This window comes from Monodelphis domestica, chromosome 2 (assembly GCF_027887165.1).
Source record: "Monodelphis domestica isolate mMonDom1 chromosome 2, mMonDom1.pri, whole genome shotgun sequence".
NCBI lineage: Eukaryota > Metazoa > Chordata > Mammalia > Didelphimorphia > Didelphidae > Monodelphis > Monodelphis domestica.
The window spans coordinates 33,039,042-33,054,901 of record NC_077228.1 but is presented as its reverse complement, the minus strand read 5'-3'; the positions used below and the strand labels follow the sequence as shown (position 1 = coordinate 33,054,901).

The 15,860-nt window shown below is 45.6% G+C and overlaps 1 protein-coding gene and 1 long non-coding RNA gene across 5 annotated transcripts in view; one reads left to right on the top strand and one right to left on the bottom strand.

Moving 5' to 3' along the window:
* Window positions 1-4,669: 4,669 nt before the first annotated feature.
* The window catches only part of KIF2C (kinesin family member 2C), a 31,288-nt gene continuing 20,097 nt past the window's right edge, over window positions 4,670-15,860 (top strand). The window contains exons 1-4 of one of the 4 annotated variants that reach the window (XM_001363249.4): window positions 4,670-6,022; window positions 7,102-7,196; window positions 10,096-10,203; window positions 10,281-10,329. In XM_001363249.4, coding sequence (XP_001363286.3) covers window positions 5,629-6,022; window positions 7,102-7,196; window positions 10,096-10,203; window positions 10,281-10,329 — 646 coding nt within the window. In that variant the 5' untranslated portion in view covers window positions 4,670-5,628. Of the gene's footprint in view, window positions 6,023-6,131; window positions 6,280-7,101; window positions 7,197-9,607; window positions 9,894-10,095; window positions 10,204-10,280; window positions 10,330-15,860 lie in introns of those variants that run through there. The other 3 variants (XM_007480261.3, XM_007480262.3, XM_007480263.3) reach the window with 3 other exon arrangements.
* On the bottom strand, window positions 7,391-9,563 carry LOC103104634 (uncharacterized). Its single transcript, XR_460980.3, has 2 exons — window positions 9,318-9,563; window positions 7,391-7,864 (listed from the first exon to the last, which is right to left on the bottom strand). It is a non-coding gene; the product is annotated as an uncharacterized LOC103104634 (long non-coding RNA).

The window sequence follows — 15,860 nt, the reverse complement described above, 5'->3', positions numbered from 1 at the left end:
GGGTTTAGAAATATTTCACTTGGGGGGCAGCTGGGTAGCTCAGTGGATTGAGAACCAGGCTTAGAGACGGGAGGTCCTGGGTTCAAATCTGACCTCAGACATTTCCCAGCTGTGTGACCCTGGGCAAGTCACTTGACCCCCATGGCCTAGCCCTTACCACTCTTCTGCCTTGGAGCCAATACACAGTATTGACTCCAAGACGGAAGGTAAGGGTTTTTTTTTAAAAAAAAGAAAGAAATATTTCACTTGCTGTCCCTGCTCATCTTAAAAGTTGGAGGCTAAACCTCAGAAATGCTTGGTAGCCATTAGGCAGCCTTCAGAGATTGAAACTTGGCAGGTTTCTGCAATTCCCCCCCTAAGCTAGACAAAGTCTGGCAGAAGGGCCCAAGTCCCTCCCTGGAAAAGTGAACGAAAAAACTAGGTCTGAGATGGTAAAGATGGCAGGGAGAAGAAGCATCTCCCCCCCCACCTCTGTGACAAAGACCCAGAGAACACTCCAGAATGAATGTTGAAGGGGAAAGTCAAGAAGAAATCACAATGAATCGTTGTTGTTCCAGCCCTGAGCTGCTTAAGGAGATGGACAGGAGAGGGATAGGACAGTGTAGACACTGTGAAGGAGATCAGACCAGGAGCGTTGGTGACTGTGAACCAGGAACAAACATAAGCATTGGCTCCTGCTGTATTCTGAGCAAGGAATCAGTTCTGGGAAGGGAACAAGCAGCATGTTGGTGGCTCTGATCCCAGAAGGAGCATCTCAGGTCAAAGAAGGGTGGTAATTCAGTGGTTCTAAACCTGGAGAGCCTCCCAGAAGGCCAACAGTGGTGGAATCCAGCAGCTGTCTGCTAAAACTTTCAGTTGTAAACAAGCTGATAGACCCAAACCTGGGTCAAGAACTTGCAGAGCTCAGACCAGGAGGGCAGTGAACAGACCTGGCAAATCACATGACTTCAGAGTGCTGAAAGTCTATAGGCCGCCAGAATTCCCTCTAGTGAGCAGACAGGAGACTTAAATGCTAGCAGAGAAAATGCCCCTTTTTTCAGAAAAAGGGGAGAGGTCTTGGAGGACTGCCTGGAGTGGTCCCTCAGCAATAGTGTCCAGAGATATACAAATGAATCCAGAATTTATAGAAAATTAATACAATTGTGCCTTGAGTTACCCAACACCTGTATGTGACATGAAGTCTGAATATTGGCTCAGTGGATTGAGAGCCAGACACTTCTTAGCTGTGTGGTCCTGGGCAAGTCACTTGACCCCCATTGCCTAGCTCTTACCATTCTTCTATTGATTCCAAGACAGAAGGTAAAGGTTAAAAAAAAAGTCTGAATATGTTATATTCTTTTTTAAATCTTTAAAAATTTATTTATTTAATTTAGAATATTTTTTCCATGGTTCCATGATTCATGTTCTTTCCCTCCCCCCTCCCATAGCCATCAAGTAATTCTACTGGGTTTTACATGTGTTATTGTTCAAAACCAAATTCCATATTATTACTATTTGCATTAGAGTGATCATTTAAAGTCAACATGCCCAATCATATTCCTATCAAACCATGTGATCAATCTTCTGTGTTTCCGCTCCCATAGTTCTTTATCTGAATGTGCATAGCTTCTTTCTCATGAGTTCCTCAGGATTGTCTTGGATCATTGCATTGCTGCTAGTAGAGAAGTCCATTACATTCAATTGTGCCACAGTGTATCAGTTGCTGTGTACAATGTTCTCCTGGTTCTTTTTTTAAAATTTATTTTATTTCATTGATTAATTAAACATGATTCATGTTCTTTCCCTCCCCTCCTCCCTCCCCCCTCCCGTAACCAATGAGCAATTCCTCTGGGTTTTACATGAGTCATTGATCAAGACCTATTTCCATATTATTAATATTTGCACTAGGGTGATCATTTAGAGTCTACATCCCCAATCATATTCCCATTGAACCATGCAATCAAGGAGTTGTTTTTCTTCTGTGTTTCTACTCCCACAGTTCTTTCTATGGATATGAATAGCATCCCTTCTTGTTCTCCTGGTTCTGTTCCTTTTGCTCTGCATCAATTCCTGGAGGTCTTTCATTCACATGAAATTTCTCCAGTTCTTTATTCCTTTTGGCACAATAGTATTCCATCACCAACATATACCACAATTATTCAGCTATTCCCCAATCGAAGGACATTCTCTCATTTTCCAATTTTTTGCCACCACCAAGAGCGTGGCTATAAATATTTTGGTACAAGTATTTTCCCTTATTGTCTCTTTGGGGTACAAACCCAGCAGTGGTATGGCTGGATCAAAGGGTAGGCAGTCTTTTAAAGCCCTTTAGGCATAATTCCAAATTGCCATCCAGAATGGTTGGATCAATTCACAACTCTACCAACAGTGTATTAGTGTCCCAATTTTGCCACATTCCCCTCCAACATTTACTTTCTTTTGTGGTCATATTGGCCAACTTGCTAGGTGTGAGGTGGTACCTCAGAGTTGTTTTGATTTGCATTTCTGATTATAAGAGATTTAAAACACTTTTTCATGTGCTTTTTAATAGTTTTGATTTCTTTATCTGAAAACTGCCTATTCATGTTCCTTGCCCATTTATCAATTGGGGAATGGCTTGATTTTTTTGGACAATTGATTTAGCTCCTCCTGGTTTTGAGAAATTAAACCTTTGTCAGAGGTTTTTGTTATAAAGATTTTCTCTCAGTTTGTTGCTTCTCTTCTAATTTTGGTTTTGTTTGTACAAAACCTTTTAAATTTAATGTAATCAAAATTATTCATTTTACATTTTGTAATAGTCTCTATCTCTTTCTTGGTCTTAAGTTCTTTCCTTTCCCACAGATCTGATAGGTATACTATTCTGTGTTCACCTAATTTACTTATAGTTTCCTTTTTTATATTTAAGTCATTTACCCATTCTGAATTTATCTTGGTGTAGGGTGTGAGATGTTGACCTAACCCAATCTCTCCCATACTGTCTTTCAATTTTCCCAGCAGTTTTTGTCAAATAGTGGGTTCTTGTCCCACAAACTGGGCTCTTTGGTTTATCATACATGATCTTGCTGAGTTCACTTACCCCAAGTCTATTCCACTGATCCTTCTGTCTCTTAGCCAGTACCATATTGTTCTGATGACCACTGCTTTGTAGTACAGTTTAAGATCTGGTACTGCTAGGCCATCTTCCTTCACATTTTTTTATTAGTTCTCTTGATATTCTTGATCTTTTGTTCTTCCAAGTGAACTTTGTTATAATTTTTTTTCTAATTCAATAAAAAAGTTTCTTGGTAGTTTGATAGGTATGGCACTAAATAAGTAAATAAATTTGGGGAGGGTGGTCATTTTTATTATATTAGCTCATCCTACCAATGAGTAATTAATGTTTTTCCAATTATTTAGATCTAGTTTTAATTGTATGGAAAGCATTTTGTTTTTGTTTTTTTATTTAAGGTTGTTTATTTTTTAAATAAACCCTTGCCTTCTGTCTTGGAATCAATGCTGTGTATTGGTTCCAAGGCAGAAGAGTGGTCAGGGCTAGGCAATAGGGGTGAAGTGACTGGCCCAGGGTCACACAGCTAGGAGGTGTATGAGGCCAGATTTGAACCCAGGACCTCCCATTTCTAGACCTGGCTCTCAATCCACTGAGCCACCCAGCTGCCCCCTGTTACATTCTTTTTTATCTTCTCTTAGCCTTCCAAAGTTTCCCAGCTCTCTCTGAACCATGGGAGTATTTCTCAAATTAATAATTTATCAGTTCTGGTCTTAGTTCAGGAATGTGCAAGGCCAGAGCCAGAGTCTTTATCTTCTAGGCTCTGTGGCCTCCTCATTGGACTCTTTGTACTGTAATTTTCCACAGGATTTCATTTTCTTAACCCTTTAAATGCTGATTGCAAGTCAATTGAGAATTAATAATAAAGGAAAGGAAATATGTTTGGCTGCTTTTAAAGGAGTACTACTAATCAGAAGGGGCTTGGATGGGGGAAGGGTCTATTCACTTCAGGGAAAGGATGTCTCTACTGTTTCTTATGTAGAGAAAGGCTTCTTTTCTCTCTCCCCTGAAGAGCTTAGCTAAACTAATGTATAGAGAAGAGTTACAGGGATAATTAATCAGATCACTACTGATCTGAACACTACTACTATTAATCCTAATGCTAAACCATAATTGTGAATAATGCACCTTTAATTCCTAATTTTTATTCCACACAAAATCATACCTGAAAAAATCCCCACTATAACATTTGGGACAAGTGATGCATCTGCTTAGAGTCCTCTCAGGAGATGGAGCCTACTACCTCCCGAAGCAGCTCTTTCCAGGCTGAGGCAGTTAATAGCTTGTGATGCCTCCCCTTTTTTTTCTCTTCTTCCCTTTTTTTTTCTTAAAAATATTTTAAGGCGAAGCTTGGTGGCTCAGTGGATTGAAAGTCAGGTCTAGAGACAAGAGGTCCTAGGTTCAAATCTGGCCTCAGACACTTCCCAGCTGTGTGACCCTGGGCAAGTCACTTAACCCCCATTGCCTAACCCTCACCACTCTTCTGCCTGTATTGATTCCAAATGGGATGGCTCTCTGGGAGGGAAAGAGGAGGAATATTGGGGAAAATTTAAGGAATGGAAAAACAAAGGACAATCATGAAGAATTTTTTTATAAAAGATTTTCCTGATATCAAGCAGTATATTTTTTTGTCCACCAGATGGCTCTGCAGTAATCCATGAGCAGCCTATTTCCCAGCTCTGGAAGGTTCAGGTGAAATGGAGCAGCCTGATCTAGCTGACATGTGGCCAAAATTACTAAACATGACAGATTTCAGCACATGCCTGGCATATAGTAGGTGCTTAATACTTGTTTATTGACTGAGAACTTCCCTTCATTCAACCATGGCTGGCTATAACTCCCCCCCAATCATGGATTTTGCCAATGCATGACTAGCAGATGTGATTGGTCTAGAGCTGCCTCTTGTGCGTTGGGCCATGCAGAGAGAGATGTGTGGGACATGGGAGGCTTCTGTTGTTAAAGGGAAATGGTCAGGTACATTTAGTCCAAGACCCATTTGCCAGAGTCCCTCCAGTGTCATCTCCCTTCTCTCCTTCACCGGCTAGGAGACTTCAGTGACAGGATATCTTCTGATGGGGGTCCTGGCAAGTCTTCCCAACAGGCTGAGCTTTGGGCCGCCTGGGTGCCATGTGACAGGGCCTGATGGGAGGGGGCCCAAGAATCCATTCGCTTCTCAGGAGCTGGACCAGAGATCTGGGGCCTGGAAAGCCCAGCACTGGACAAGTGAAGGCTCTCCCTTTTGCAGCCAGGATCAGTGGAGGATTCTGATGACCCCACACATACACACACACACACACACACACTTGTTTGTGAGGCATGTAAACCCCCATCAGAGATGTCTGCGTTGGTGACGTAGTGGAGAGAGGTCTGGACTTGGAGGCAGCAAGACCCCAGCTTAAACCCTGCCTCAGAGACTTAGCAGCTGTGACTTTGAGCAAGCTACAACCTCCCTCAGCCTCTGTTTCCCTCCTCCAGAAAGCTTCGGACTCTCCCTAGGGCTCAGTGCTGGCTCTTACGCTTGCCACCTCCAGTCAGGGGGCTGTCCATCACCGGCCCTAAAAGGAGAGGGTCTAAGCTTTAAGAAGCTGACCGTACGGTCTCGAATGCTAGGAGGCGAGACTGCGCAGGCGCATTGTGGTCTCTGGTCGGCAGAGATCTGGTCTCTAGTCCGGAAGCGGAGGGAATCGGGCCGGAAGAGAACTACATTTCCCAGGAGGCGTCGCGCGCCGGGACGGGAGGGGGGACGGAAGCGTGTTGACGCACACGTAGGACGCAGGCGCGCGGGATTTAAACAGCGGCGGTTGGCGCAAGCTAGATTTGACCGTGAAGGTAGACGCCTCTACTACTGCTGTGGTATCCGCTGCTGCTCCGAGGCCTGCCCGGCTCCCGAACCTCCTCGCTGCCACACTCGTCCCTCGCCCGACTGGCTCGCCATGGACGCTACTCTGCTTGCCCGTTTGCTTCCTGGCCTCGCCATCAAGATCCAGCGAAGCAATGGTGAGGGGGCGGGGCCTGAGGGCGTGGATCGGGCTGAGCCCACAGGGGGCGGGGCTATAGGGCGGGGCCTAGACAGTTTGGGGCGGGGCTGATGGAGCGGGGCGGGGCCTGGGTGGGTCGGAGGGCTAGCACTGAGTAGGGTTAGAGGAGGAGGTGGCAGCCTTGGGCCGGGTTCAGACGCCTTCCAGTGGTTTGTGGGGCAGGCACTCAAGCCGCCATGGATGGGGGACCCCCTGCTCTCAGTGCGAGGCCCTGAGGTCTGAGTCTCTCTTCTAAGGACCTAGTCTCATCCTTCCCAGAGAGAGGAGAGGGGGAGGGGGAGGCTGTGCCAATGTGAACGTGCCCAGTGCTCACCCCGGGCTTCTCCCCTTGCTGGGAGAGGGCTAGCCTCGGTGGCAACAGTGGCCAGGCCAAAGGGAAAGGACTTCACTTGGCCTCTTCTTAAAAGGGATGCTTTCAGGGCCAGGCTGGAGGACTTTGAGCAGTGTGCTCTCTTAGCTGTTATGGGGCTAGCATCTTGCTTGCCCCAGGCCATTGTGACCACATTGCCTCTGGGAATGCCTCTGGTGTCTGCAGGTTAGAGTGCTGGCTGGCACAGGAGCCTTGGACCCACTACTAGATCCTTCCTATTTAAAAGGGCTTGCTTATATTCTCTGAAGTGCTTTGCAGAATATGTGCCTAATAAATGTTGAATCAATGAGATGGGTACAGGTGACTTGTGAAGCTGAAGAGGAGGAGGAGTTCTGAGTGTACATCATGGGTTGTGGCTTTGTTGATTGATTTTAGGGACTCCTTACCCTATAAACATGTTGCTCTTTTTGAGAGCTTGCTCAGAGCATGACATTGTCCAAAGGCCCTCTGGCTACAATTCTAGCCTGAAAAGGAAGTGTTGAGTTTCCCTTGGCCCAAGGGTCCCAGGTCCCTTTTCCATTCCTCTACCCTTTGTTGGGCTTACAATCACTCTTGATAAATGATCTTTAAGTTAATGGAGAGTGCTAGCCAGCCCTGGGACCCTTTCAGGGGATGGCATTATTCTATTCATCTTTCCTTATACTGGCCTCTCCCTTTCCTCCTTTCAGGTCTGATTCATAGTGCCAATGTCATGACAGTAAATCTGGAAAGGTCCTCTGTCTCGGTGGAATGGGCAGAAGGTGGTTCTACCAAAGGCAAAGAGGTGAGTTGGGCAATGCTGACTCATCTGCAGAGGCCCATCCTCCCCAGAGGTCAAGACTGGAGCAGTCTGACTTGTGCTGTGTTCAAGGGTCACAGTTTCTAATGATTGCTGTTTCATCCCCTACCTCCATGTGCTATGCACATAGTAGGGATCACCCATGGGCTAGAAGAAGGGACTGTATGAAAGCCTAGGGCTTCATTAAAGTTATCGACATATATATTTAACCTGTGTGTTTTAAGTAACAAACAGGGCCATGTCCATACTAAACTCAGCTCCTAAGTGCAAGATCCCTGCAGGATCCTGGGCATTTGTTCTAGTCAATGGCAAGAAAACCAGAGGAAGGGAGTGTGTAAGGTTTAGGACTGGATAGCACTGTAGGAGATGGAGGTGGGGTTCTCTTATGGCCAGAAATGTGGCGGAACCTGAACTGACTCTCAGAAGAGTGCTGGAGCCTCAGCCCTGCCTTTAGGAGAGGAGCTGCAGAGCTCTCCCTCTTACCAGGCTGCCAGGGAAGGTGTGCCAGCAGAGGCTGGAAACGATTGTCACCCCTCAGAGATGGAATTGGAGATTTTCTCAGTCAGGTGCTGATGTTGGACCAGATGCCTCAGCAGGCTCCTTCACCTTCCCTTTCACGTCCCCTGAGCTCAGAGGTGTGATGAGTTTTAATTCTGTGATTAAAGAGAAGGATGGAGAAAGCTGGATGACTCATTCGGGAGGTTCTGGGTTTAAATCTGGCCTCAGATACTTTCTACCTGTGTGATCTTAAGGAAGTCACTTAAGGTCCATTGCCTACCCTTTACTGCTCATCTGCCTTGGAACCAATGCAAAATATTGATTCTAAGATGGAAGATAAAGGTTTGGAGAGAGAAAGAGAGAGATGATCTTGGTTAAAGGAAATGTAAAGGAACTGAAGGTTAGGCATGGGTGGCATGGGTAAAAGGAAGGATAGGAAAACCAACCTAGAGCATGAGCTCTTCACCTAGGGTCCATGGATTTGTTTCTACATGTCTGATAGCTTATTGTATTTCAATATAATTAGCATTCTGGGCAATCCAATATTTTTTCTTATATATTTAAAAAAACATTATTTAGAGAATGGGGCTCAGGCTTCTTGAAAGGACAGCAAGCCAGAGGGGTTCATAAGATTTCCGAAGTGACAGGCCTTTGTTCTAGAGGTGAGGGTTAAGGGAACTGCTGCTTAAGGCTCGAAGGAAGAAAAGGCAGGTTGGAGCTAGCTTATCTCCAGAGAGCCTTTGATGCCAGGCTTAGACATAGGCACTATAGGCCAGACAACTAGTCTTTACCGTCTATGGGATACCATAACGTGGGGCTTGGTGAAGAGTAGCGATAGACCAAAGAGAGGAGCTGGGAAGGGCTTCAGCTTGGGCCTGGGGCTGGTGCCAGTCTTCAGGAATGAAGTGAGGTGGCAAGTGGGAGCAGGCTTCAGGAGGGGCCCTGAAAGAAAACCAGACAGGCTGGGTGGTGATTGGGAGGATTTTCAGGAAGAGGCAGGGAAGCAGAGATGGTGGCAGCAGTTTGGGCTAACAGGCTGCAGGCCACACCACTGATCCCTGCTGGCATCACACCGGTGATGCCTGGTGACATTTGAAGATGCTAACTGCCTTGTTTTACCTGCTGAGCTGTGCTCCTGCCTAAGAGCTAGATGTCTCCTGGCCAGAGCAAGAGTGCTTGGCAGCCATATGGTGAACATCCAGGGTAAGGCACAGGCTCTTAGAGGAACCCTTTAGAGGCAAGCTCCTGGGCGTCTGAAGCAAAGACTAAATGACTACTGGTGGGGGCTCTTGAAGAGAGCTTTTGTGCTTCTGGTCAGCTTGAAGATTTGGGCCTGAGCTCCTCTGGACTTAAGTTTTCAATGCCTCCTCTTTGTTTAAAGAATTTACTTCAAACCCCTTTCCTGGCATTCAAGGCTCTTCTTGATCTGGCCACACCCCTGTTTTATCTTCTGTTCAGTGAGATATAATGATATGCCTTGTATTATCCAGTGCAGCTGGGGGGTGGGGGTGGGATTCAGAAGAAGGGGCTTTGTAGCACTGTGGATAGGCTTAGCACTGGCTCCTCAGCCAGCCTAGGAGCATTTAGAGGGCTGGGACAGTATCTTACCTTGAACTCTCCCTCAGGGGGCACATCCTTCTGTGCCAGGCCTGGCGAACACTCGAGGCCTGCTCTCCATTGAACGACTATTTTAAAACTTGTCTCGGGCTTCGGTACATAGGAAGGAGAGTCTTTAACGTTGGAGGAAGCAGAACCTGGCTACTGGCCCTTTGAAATGTTCTGTGTTTTTGCTCCTTATTTTGAACCCCCTGTGATGTCATGCAGGCAGACATGCTGGGGGCCTCCCAGGGCCTGGGATTGTGACCTCGCTGCAGGCAGCAGCAGAAAGGGAAGCGAAGGTGACTGCTGAGAGAGGCCTGGTGCTGCCCAAGGACAGTCTAGCCCTCAGTGTTGGAGGCCCCCTGCCAAGAGCCAGCACTGCTGAGGAGACTGAGCTGAGGCTTCAAGGCATTCGCGGCTCATTAGGGACGCCAGTGGTCCCCGATTGTCCAGGGAGTTCATCGAGCCTCTGGGAGTAGGAGTGTCAACTGGCTATCTTCCAGGGGAACTGCTGGAATCCTGGGGGAGCCGTGTGGCATTTGCCAGTCCATCCTCATCCCACCCATCCATCCAGTCATGTTTATTGTGAGCAACAGATGCCTGCCCTTGGGCCGACATCTGGAAAATCCCCCCCAAGCGTATTTCTAGCCTGATACTGAAGAATAGCAGCCTGCATCTCTTAACGATGAGCTCTTGGTGGGAATCTCCCGGCATCCTGGGCCTCCAGCCCAGATGGGAGCTAAGCAAACAGCTTTGTCCCACTGAACCCTTTGCTTGCTCCTTGCAGATTGATTTTGAGGATGTGGCAGCCATAAACCCAGAGCTTCTGCAACTCTCTCCTCTCCCCGTCCACCCAAAGGATAGCCTGCCCCTCCAGGAAAATGTCACTGTCCAGGTAGGTCACCTGCAGGATGGGGCAAGGGGAGGACCCAGCAGAGAACAACCAAGACCTCTGTTTTTTTTTCTCCCCAGAAACAAAAGCGCCGATCAACCCTCTCCAAAATCCCTGCTCCCAAAGAAGGTAAACAGAGTGCATGAGCAGGTGGGCGGGCCTGGCGCTCCCCACTCCTGCCTTTCTGCTGCTGTGGGGCTGTGGCTTCTGCACGGACAGCGTTGGATCCTCTGTCCCTGGCAGGAAAGTCCTTGGGGGGGCGGTCGCTTCACTGACCAGGAATCCAGTGTTTTCTCTGGAAGCCCCCACCCCCCTTAGAGCCTGACAACAAGCACTAATCATTAAGTTTGGCCAAAGACTTACCCATAAGCAGAGATTCCCGACTTACAGTTTGTCAGGCCCGGGGGCTACAAAGAAAAAAGCAAGACCAGGCCCTGCCCTCGAGGAGTTTACTTTATTAATCAGTGCATGCTAGATAGACAAGGAGGGAGGTGGCACTGCCAACTGGGAGCCCTAGGAAAGGTTTCCTTGGGAGGGAAGTTGAGGGGTGCCGATATTTGAGCAGAATCTTTGAAGCCAAGGACCCTAGTTGAGGTGAAGGCTGGGAGAGAGCCTTCCAGGCAGGCAGTATTCCCCAAGAGCACTTGCTTAAAGAATACAAATGAGCAGGTCTTTGGGGGGAGCAGGGGGGGGGGGCAGTGTCTAAGCCTGACCACCCCCTTGCTGGCCTCATCTGCTTTTCTAGAGCGCTTAGCACCACCTCTGGGAAAAGTACGATCTCCAAATCTGCCTTCTAAACGCCTCCCTGTGTCTGGATTGTTGGAAGGACCCACAGCATTGCTGGGGAGAATGACAGCCGCCCCCCAGGCAGAGGATCAGGCTTGGGGATTTGGAGTAGTCCGTTGACCATCATACCATGGACTCCTCATATTATTAACACCTTTGGGACCAGAGAAGCCCTCTGAAAAAGTGCAGTATTGACAGGAAGGGATAGATGTCATGAGAACTGGCTTTCTGGAGGGGATCATAGGGTTTAGGAGTCTTGTCATTTTGGTTCCGTGGGGCATAGTGATAGACCAGTGGGCTAGTAGCACTCTTTGGGGGGAACCGGTGCTCCCCCAGCCTGGGGAGAGAAGGCATTGGCCTCTGTCTACTTCTCTAGGCTTTCTGTCTATCTGGGGTTCCAAGGCATTCTTTGTCAGGTCAGCTGCTGAAGCCTTCAGAGAAGTAGGATGACTGAGTAGATAGTATGGGGTGTGGATTCTAATCCTGCCTCTTGACATTTATGTCCTCTGGAGGCCATGAAGAATACTTGCTTGACATTCACTAGGATTAATCTTCAGAACCACATAAACTGGTTGAAATACATGTTTATGATGGGAATTCCCTGTTGAAACACATGACCCCTGCACATATAGTCTCCAAACTCATTTCTTATTTTGGGTCTTCTGTAGATCATCTCACTCCACAATTCCATTCCATTCATTAAATGCACACTGAGCAGGGGATACGTCGGGGCTGTGGGCAGGGACTGATTCTCATTCTGAGTAAAGGTGGTGAGCCCTCCTTGTTGGAGAAATGATGCTAGGTTAGGAAATCGTAGCTCATGAGACTACAAAGCAACTCAAGGCTTCTCAAGTCAATCCCCTTTATAACACTCCTGATGGCCTGAGGATGTATGTATTGTGATGTAGGGCTTTTTATTTTTTTAAACCTTTACCTTCTGAGTTGAGACTGAGTATTTGTTCCAAGGGATAAGAGTGGTAAAGGCTAGACAATTGGGGTTAAGTGACTTGCCCGAGGTCACACAGCTAAGAAGCATCTGAGGTCGGATTTGAACCCAAGACCTCCCATCTCCAGGCCTGGCTCTATCCATTGAGCTACCTAGTTGCCCGCCCCCTCTCTTCCCCCTTCCCCCCTTTTTTCCCTTCCTATTCACTCTTCACTACTATAACTCTGCCTCTGTGACTTCCATAAATTGTTCCAACCTCAGGTTTTGAGACCAAACAGAATTAAGTCTGATGCCTCTTTTCACATGACAGTTCATCAAATGCCCAGTTATCTTGCACATACCCAATTTTGCTCTTCTCCAGGCTGAATGTCCCTCATCCTTTTGATCTTTGTGTGATTTGGTGTCTAGTCACCTTGCTGTCCTGGTCACCGTCCTCCATGCGAGAGCCAGTGCTGGTCAAAGTGGCCACCATACTGAAACCCAAGGTATTGGCTGTCTGGCCCGGGCTGAAGTGCTGCGGGACATTCACCCTCTCTTACTCGGAAAACTCTGCTTTCTTGATTCACCAAAGAGTTTATTGACTGCCATGTGTCCTATTGTCTCATTCATCATGCAATTGGTAAAAACCTTGACTCGCCCTACCCACCCCCCTTCTCTTGTATTCATGAAGAGTTTGGGGGGTTGGTTTTTTTCAATTCCGATTTGTTTATTTCCGTTTAAGAACCAGCCCATATTTTCCCAACTTTGAGATTTTTGAATTTTGACTGTCATCTGCAAATTTAAAGAGCATTTATGTCTTCATCTAAGTTACTGCTAGAAATATAGAAGAGAACAAGGCAGTAAATAGGTTAGGGATCCCCAAACTTTTTTAAACGGGGCCAATTCACTGTCCCTCAGACCGTTAGAGGGCCAGACTATTAAAAAAAGTTTGGACAAATCTATATACCGCTGTCTGGGATAGCAGAGGCTACAGCGCTGGCTGTGATGGGCTTGTGACACCTTGCACAGACCCATCTCCATCATCACTATATCGGGCAGCAGTATACACAGTGCGTAATCCCCTCCCCCAAATTGCCACTCACCATGCTGATGTCTTCCATTGTGCAGCCACATAATCCTTTGTGCGACGCCTCCTTCTCATTCAGTTACTCTCAGAACAAGGCACCACGCAAAGGATTTTGTACCAGAAGTAGTGCTGTACATGAGTGAGGCTGTGTTTTGTGGTGCCACCACATACAGTGCTCCTCTCATTGACCACCAATGAAAGAGCTGCCCCTTCCGGAAGTGCAGTGGGGGCCGTATGACCTGGGGGCCACAGTTTGGGGACCCCTGGATGATCCTAGGTTCCTGCACCCAAAGGCTACCTTTTATTGGACAGTAATTCAATAATGTTTATGAATTTAGCTCACTACATCACCTATATCTTGTCAACTTATCCATCAAGATATGTATATAGTAGGAAAGACTTTTCATTATTCTTTGCTGAAATTTATACAATTTCACTTGATCTATTGGCCTGGTAACCCTGTCAAGAAAAGAATCAGAGGGCCAACTAGGTAATATAGTAGATAGAGAGCCATGCCTGGAGTTGGGAGGACCTGGGTTCAGATGTGACTTCAGATACTTCCTAGCTTTGTGACCCTGGGCAAGTCACTTAACCCCAATTGCCTAGCCCTTACTGCTTTTCTATCTTAGAAGTGGTACTAGAACAGAAGATAAAGATTTACAAAAAAAGACAAGAAATCAGCATTAGCTGAAACATTCTTCATGACTCCATGGTGGTTCTTACTGACTACTGTGACTTTCTTTCTAAATCCTCATCATCCTTCCCTTGAATAATGAGAGAGAATTTTACCAAGATTCAACATCATTATTTTGAGGATTCTGCTCCCTTGCTTTCCTCCTTTTTTAGCCTACCCACTTCTACGGTGATATGCTCCTTTTCTCCATGACTTTTTGGTTGAAGTGGTTAAACTCATTTTGGTTTGGATAAAGTTTGTGTGTGGGTTTTTTTCCATTGGCATAGAGAACTAACCTCCCAGTGAGCAAATTCCCTCTACAACCTCTGATAGATACCTGCTGTGCAACATAGAACAAAGCCTTGGGAAAGGGCCTAGAACCATGAGAGATGAAGTAATTTTTTCGTAATCCTACAGTTTGTGTAAAAGGTAGCGACTGAACCCAGGTCTTCCTGACTCTTAAGCCAATTCTTTATCCATTAGACCAATCTGCATCTCCAGGATTTTTTCAGAAATCATGTCAACTGCTTTGAGAGTCCAGGGTTGTTGGCCCAGATCTGATACCTTGAAGTCTTTCAGAGCAATCCATAGTGCCACCCTTTCACTGTTTAACCACTTTGGTTCTGCCATTTTGACCCTAAGGTATCATCTTGCTGCCTTCTCCAATATTATACCATCTTGCCATTGCTTGGGTTGTCTTGAGCCACATTATGGGCCTCTGCCTCAACTTGTCCTAATGGTTTATTTCTCTCACCCAGGATTCAGTTGTGTATGTTCTCCCTTTACCTTCTTGCTTCTGTTTCCTATTCTTGGATTCAGTGCACCTTTCATTACCTCCACAGTTAAGACCTTCTCTGGACCTGAATTGCTAGCATCTTTCTTCTTTTTATTTATTTATTTTTTGTTCTCAATGACATGTAAAACTTTTCAATTAAGATTTTGAGTTCCAAATTCCCTTCCTTCTCCTCCTCCTCCCTTCTTGCTAAGAGCAATTTGATATAGATATGCGAAGTCATTCAAAGCATATTCCCACTTTACCAAGGTTGCAAAAGAAAATAGACCCAAAAAAATGCTTCAATCTTCATTCAAAATCCATCAGTACTTTCCTTTTTATTTTTAAATTCTTACTTTCTCTTCTAATAACAATTCCAGGGCAGAAAGGCAATGGTGGGGCAAATGGGATAAGAGTGACTTGCCCAGAGTCACATAGCCAAGAAGTGATTGAGGCCAGATTTGAACCTAGGTCCTCCCATCTCCAGGCCTGGTTTCCTAACCATCAGTATTTTTTTCTGGAGGTGAATAACATTTTTCCTTAAACATAAATCCTTCATAATTGTCTTGGATCCTTATATTGTTGAGAATAGCTAAGTCATTCACATTTGATCATGAATACACTATAATTAATATTGTATACAATGTTATCCTGGTACTATTCATTTCATTTTCCATTATTCATGTAAGTCTTCTCAGGTTTTTCTGAAAACATCCTGTTCATCATTTCTTATATAGTACAATAATATTCCATCACAATCACATACCACATTTGTCCAGCTCTTCCCTAATCAATGAGTACTCCCTCAATTTCCAATTCTTTGCCACCACAAAAAAAAAAAAAGGTGCTCTATGCACTTTTGTACATATGGATCCTTTTCCTTTGATCTTCTTGGGATAAAAACCTAGTTGTAGTGGTATGACTGAGTCAAAGGCTGGGCACAATTTATAGTCCTTTGGGTATAGTTCCAAGTTGTTCTCCAAAATGGTTAGATCAATTCACAATTCCACCAGCAATGCATTAGTGTCCCTGTTTTTCCATATCCCCTCTGACTTTTTGTTCCCATCATTTTTGTTTTCTTTTCATATTAGTCAGTCTGATGGTGGTACCTCAGAGTTGTTTTAATTTGCATTTCTCAATAGTGATTGAGTATTTTTTCATGACTATAAATAGCTTTGATTTCTTCTGCCTATTCATATTCTTTGACCATTTCTCAATTAGGGCATAACTTGTATTATAAATTTAAGAAATGAGACCTTTATTGGAGAAACTAGCTGTAAAAATCTTTTTTCCCAGTTTCCTGCTTTCCTAGTACTAGGGGGCCACCTTTCCATTTTTTTCCCATTGATTCCCTTGATAATAGTCTTCACCTTTTGTTCTTCCAGTGAATTTTGTTAATTTTTTTCCTAGCTCTAAA